Below are 6,000 nucleotides of genomic sequence, written 5' to 3' on the forward strand. Positions count from 1 at the left end.
AGACTGTAAATTGGTTTAAAACAAAACAAAACAAAAAAAAACCAAGAAGCAGTACATTTGTTTTTAAAAAGAATACAACTGCCACAGGATTCATCCATTCCATTCCTAAGTACTGACTCCAAGAGAAAAGAAAGCATTATGTCTACACAATAGGTGTACCTCACAGCAATTTTACATGTAATAGTCGAAAAGTGAAAACCCACATGTTCATCAACATGTGACCGGGACAATCAAATGATAGCATATCCATATAATAAAAGCGGTAAGAGCAATGTATTATAGACACATCATCACACAACAAATATAGAGGAATTTCAAAGTGTGCTGAGTAAAAGAAACCAATCCAAAAGAGTAAGCACTGTTAATTCCATGTATATGTTATGCATGGGTCTCCCAGGTGGCACAGTGCCAACGCAGGACACGTCAGAGACATGGATTTGATCCCTGGGTTGGGACGATCCCCTAGAGTAGGAAATGGCAACCCACTCCGTATTCTTGCCTGGGAAGTCCCATGGACACAGAAGCCTGGCAGGCTACGGTCCAAGGGGTCACAAAGAGTCAGAAAGAACTGAGTGTGTGGCAAAAGGAAACTCTGGGAGATTACAGATGTCATTTGTTTTCTTGATTATCTGACTATATTCCTAATCATGATGTCATGATGGCTTCACAAAGTGTATGTATGTCAAGAAGTATTCAACTATGCCCAGTGTTCACAGCAGCATTATTTACAATTGCCACGATATGGAAGCAATCTAAGTGTCCATCAATGGATGAAGGAATAAAGAAGATGTGGTGTATATATAACAGAATACTACTTAGCCATAAAAAAGAATGAAATTTTGCCATTTGAAGCAACAGGGACATACTTGGAGGGTATTACACTAAGTGAAATAAGTCAGAGAAGGACAAATATTATGCGACATCACTTGTATGTGGAATCGAAAAAATAAAACAGACCAGCAAATGTAACAAAAAAAGCAGCAGACTCACAGAGAACAAAGTAGCAGCTACCAGTGGGCAGAGGGAAGGGGAGAGGGGCAAGACAGGGGTAGAAGATTGAGAGGTACAAACTACTGTGCATAAAATAAGCTAAAAGGACGTATTGCATAGCATGGGGAATATGGCCAATTTTATCACTACAAATGGAATATAACCTTTAAAAACTGTGAATCACTATTGTACACCTGTAACTTATACAATATTGTGTATCGCCATACTTCAACTTTTTAAAAAGTATTCAATTATATGCTTTAAATTTGTGTGACATATCATTTATCAATCACACCTCAATAAAGTTACTAGAAAGAATGAGCCAAAATTGATTAGCTAGGTGAGCACTTACCTTTCTTTAAGCCAAGAAGACTGAACTGTTACCATACCATACAAGAAAATTAACATTTAGTCAATATCCATTATATGCTAAGTATCTAACAAGTGGCTAGCATAATGCTAAGTTCTGTGCTTAGTATCATAAGGCCATTCCTTGGGGGGGAAAAAAAGGGAGGGGATAGGGCAGAGCAATGAAACTTTAGCAACTAGACAAGGTTTTATTTCTAGTCTGTAATAATTCTAACTTCCAGTTCCTAAAAATCAAATATACAACATTATCAATAAACACAGTAGATTTAAATCTAAATCCTCCAAGTTCTATAAATTCAGCTGGAATTGTCCTTCAGCGGGAATACATGCCAGGACAAAGGTTTACATTAGATGCTTAAATTATGTTCTCATATACTGGTAAGCCTGAGAAGGCAATGGCACCCTACTCTAGTACTCTTGCCTGGAAAATCCCATGGACAGAGGAGCCTGGTGGGCTGCAGTTCATGGGGTCGCTAGGAGTCGGACACGACTGAGGACTTCACTTTCACTTTTCACTTTCATGCATTGGAGAAGGAAATGGCAACCCACTCCAGTGTTCTTGCCTGGAGAATGCCAGGGACGGGGGAGACTGGTGGGCTGCCGTCTATGGGGTCACACAGAGTGAGACACAACTGAAGCGACTTAGCAGCAGCAGCAGCAGTATACTGGTAAGCACTGAATTCTAAAAATACCCTTTGAACGGCAGTTTAATTTAAAGGTTAAAAATACAGTTTAGATGGGACCAAAAAAAATCAAAATCCTGTGTAACTGGGAATACCCTCTTCTGCAAACTAGTTTCCTTATAGTGGTTATGGATTAATAAAAACCTGTAGTTAACTTGCAAAAAGGATTTGAAGTGGCTCTCCCATCTGGGAGAGCCCTAAGACATCTTCCAGTCTTTGCAGTCCTACTCTCCCCTACTCATTTGCTTAGGAATTACACTAATTATATTTCAAAGTCACTGTGACCACTCAGAAATACAGAATATTTAATTCAATTAACTAATGTTAGAACCAAGTATAGTACTTAGAGGTCCATGTTTTTTGTTCTACATTTGACAAGGTTTTCAGCACTATTCCCATTTGGAGCTGGAATACTGTTGTGAGGGATTATCCTGAGCATTTCAAGATGTTCAGCTGACTTGCTGCCCACTAGATGCCAGAAGCACATCTCCATAGTTGTGACAATCAACAGGGTCTCCAGACATTCTCATTGTCCTCAAGGGAGCAAAACAGTCCCTGTTGAGAGTTACTGTCCTAAAATGAGTGCAGTAATCTCTCTGTATGGACCTCCTTCACTCACAGGGCAGGGAGTCTGAAAACAGAGTCCTCCATTTGAAAGTTCTTAAGAATATTTTAAATGATTATAGATAGTATATGCTCCTTTAAAAAAAAAATAAAATTACTAAAAAGCAAAGTTTTTTTTTTTTTTTAAACAAACACACACTGTTTTGTTTTCAAACTGAGAAAGCTAGGCCCTACAAAATACCTGATACCTATGACCTCTTCATTCAGACCATGTCTCCAGGGTGGAAAAAAAAAAACTTCTAAGGCCAAAGAAGTATAAACAAACCATTCCTTAACTAACGAACTGTGGCAATTAATTTAGAACATGTCAATACTCTATTGGAGTTCAATTTTAGAGCTCTGCCATTACCCAACCTACATTTTGTCCTAAGTAGGTTATCAAATATCACTGTCCTCAATTTCAAACTGCCATTATCTGTGGTAAATCTCCTACACATTAACTTTCCCTGTCACAGTCTCCTAACCAAATTTTTTCAATGGCTTAACTCTCAAGTGAAATGAAAATAAAAAGATCACAATGTCAACTGTGTCTAGAAAATTTGTATTTTCTTGAAAAAAATCTCTCTTTACATTGCTAAACTGGACTTAATCGCTTTCTATTACACAATAAATATAATTTACTTGGGATACAGATTTGCTGCCATATATGCAGAAAGAGTTAAAAACAAATTGGAGACATGAAATCTGGGTTCTGGCTCTGCCTCCTAGTACTTGGATGACCAGGTAACAGTTCCAAACTTCAGCTCTCTTAGTTGTAAAAAATGGAGAATAACTTTACTAACTCTAAAGTTATTGTGTGGATCAGTTACCACTTACGTGAAATAACCGTACACAGTAAAGAGTCATACAAAGGTTGAGTACTGGTAGTATCCTGTTGGTGTGAGTACACCACATAGTAGAGAAACATGCACCTCAAATAAGAGAGACTTAATTCACTGAATAAACGTCATTTTCCAAAAGGAACATTCTTTACGAAGAGAGCCTGAGATGATAAACCTCGGACTAGGATTCAGGCATCTGAGTGCTAAACTCAGTTCTGCCATTTACTCTCTGTATCAACAAAGGCAAACTTTCCTTTTCACCTCAAATTTCGTATAAAAAGATTCAAGTTCTGGACCAGTTGTTCCATAAGTATTGTTACAGCCCATTGGCCCACGAAATTACCAAGTGGGCCAAAATGAGTGGGTTAAACTCATTTAACCCTTTATCCACAATTCAAGAGTAGTTCGGTTGGACGCAAAAGAGAAGGTAACAGACGGTAAGAAAATTTTATTTAAAAATAGAATGTTGTATGATTCTCCAAAAGAAAAAGAAGCGATAAACTACCTTGTTTTCTACAATTAATCATAGCTCTCCCTCTAAATGATAGTAATTATGAGCAAGGTGCATTAACAAGGGCGGGGCTCTTTCCCACAAGCTTTTAGGGAACCACCCACTTCCCAAAGAGGTGTAACTGCTTCCTCCTTGCCCTCCTTAGCCAAGAAACTTGAAAGATTAGGGTTTATATTGTCTTTTTTTTTCTTTTCACTTGGGTGGGGATGGCGGTAGTCATCTGACAAACATATCCTATAAACACCATTATCTGCAACAACAAGTCTCCAGAAAGTCTAAAAATACTCTAAGTTGTTGAGTAGTAAGTGTTTTTAAATCAGTTCGGGCTATTAACTCAAAACGAGGTAACCCTCTGTGTGATTAGCGTTTGCCAACTACCAAGTGTTCCCTTCCCCAAATTATCCGCCCTCCCGCGTCTCTGTAGAGGCGATGCCTCGCCCTCCACTAGCGCATCGCGCCAGGGCCGGAGGGAGAGTCCCCAGGGGCTCCCAGGAGAGGGAAGGCCGAGCAACCCAGGCCTCCAGACGCCGTCACCCCTCGCCCCTCACCAATGACGATGCGCAGGTGCTTGAGGCGGGTCAGCGCGTCCTTCTTGGTGTCCAGCACCTTCTGGGTAGACTTCTTCACGTCCCCGTGCGGCTTCTTGGAGAACATCCTGCCGCCGCCACGGCCGACTCCGGCCCCCTCCCGGCCAGGTCAAAGCGGCGGAAAGTGGAGGGAGTGGGCGGGGAGGAGACTAGTGCGAGCGGCTCATTCACTCCCCAGCCTTGCGGGCCCCGGCGCAGTCGACTCCTCCCAGACCAAGGCCAGGGCCGCCACCTCCACCCGACTCGCGCGGCGTCTGCAAGGCACCTTCGCCTTTAGCTCCAATATGGCGGCTCCCCTCTTCCAGTACTGCACGGAGGGACGGAGACCCAGGCGCGTCGCCCGCCGCCGCCGCCGCTCGCCGCCACAGGCCAGGGCCGGGCACCCAGGACCCGTAGCCGCGGAGGTGCGGCTGTCGGCGGCAGCGGCAACACTCCTCTCTCCCTGAGGCCCCCTTAAGGTTAAGTCTTCTTTAGCAGCCGCCAAGGAGACGGAGTGTGGTGATGGGGTTTCACGACTTTGCCGTCGGTGGCGAATGGTCCCCGTGGCAACCGCCTTCTGACGTCAAGTCTTGACGTCACGCCAGCGTGAGATCACCCGTGGCATTACCTTTAGTTTCCTGTGTAAGTAGCCAGAAGAGTAGCCTGGGAAAGTCAGGAAAGGAAAATCTTGTGTGCGCCTTTGGAAGCTCCCAGAGTAGTCTGTTTTTAAAGGTCCTCCGCCTGTCCCTTCTATTTACTATGTAACTTAAGAACATAGCTCCAGAACATCAGAGTAGATGTGCAGTGCATTTTAGACGCCATTTCTGAAGGCTTTGTTTTTAACACCCCTTCATTTCCTTAATTTGAATTCTGTATAAAGAATTTTTGTTTATATTGCAAACTGATGGTTAATAATTTACTGTAGTTTTGAGATTTGTGGTATTATAGTACATCCTCTTGGTTAAAATTGTCTTACACAAATGAGTTCTGCCAAAAGCTTGTTGTAGTAGAAAGAAAAATTACAGGGAAAAGAAATCTGGAGAGCTGTAAAGGTTAATTTTCTTCATCTGTAAAGAGTTCACAAATCCAGGAGAAAATTGCTAAAGCACAAGTAGAAAAGTTAGTAGAAAACATGAAACAAGTATTACGGAAGTGTGTACTCAACTAAAACATGTGAAAAATGTTCACAACTCGTGGGTAATTTTTAAAACTCAGATTAAAATAACATTTCAACAATTTAAACAGCTTTTATTGGAGTGTACTTGATACACAGTAAACTGCACATTTTCAAAATGTGCAATTTGGTAAGTTGGATATTTGCACATGACCATGAAAACTTAAGCAGTCAAAATAGTGAACATACTCATCAGCCCCCAGATGGTTCCCTTACCCTTTTCTAATCCCCCCCTCCCACTGCCCCCAGCCTGGTCTTTGGG

General features: G+C 41.8%; 1 protein-coding gene across 5 annotated transcripts in view; it reads right to left on the reverse strand.

Annotated features, from left to right (window-relative positions):
• RALGAPA1 (Ral GTPase activating protein catalytic subunit alpha 1) overlaps positions 1–5,146 on the reverse strand; it is a 200,128-nt gene extending 194,982 nt beyond the window's left edge. For all 5 annotated transcript variants that reach the window (XM_069558714.1, XM_069558708.1, XM_069558712.1 and 2 more), the window contains exon 1: positions 4,547–5,146. In XM_069558714.1, coding sequence (XP_069414815.1) covers positions 4,547–4,652 — 106 coding nt within the window. In that variant the 5' untranslated portion in view covers positions 4,653–5,146. The remainder of the gene's footprint in view (positions 1–4,546) is intronic.
• Between the last annotated feature and the right edge of the window lie 854 nt (positions 5,147–6,000).

Source organism: Ovis canadensis, chromosome 18 (assembly GCF_042477335.2).
Source record: "Ovis canadensis isolate MfBH-ARS-UI-01 breed Bighorn chromosome 18, ARS-UI_OviCan_v2, whole genome shotgun sequence".
Lineage (NCBI taxonomy): Eukaryota > Metazoa > Chordata > Mammalia > Artiodactyla > Bovidae > Ovis > Ovis canadensis.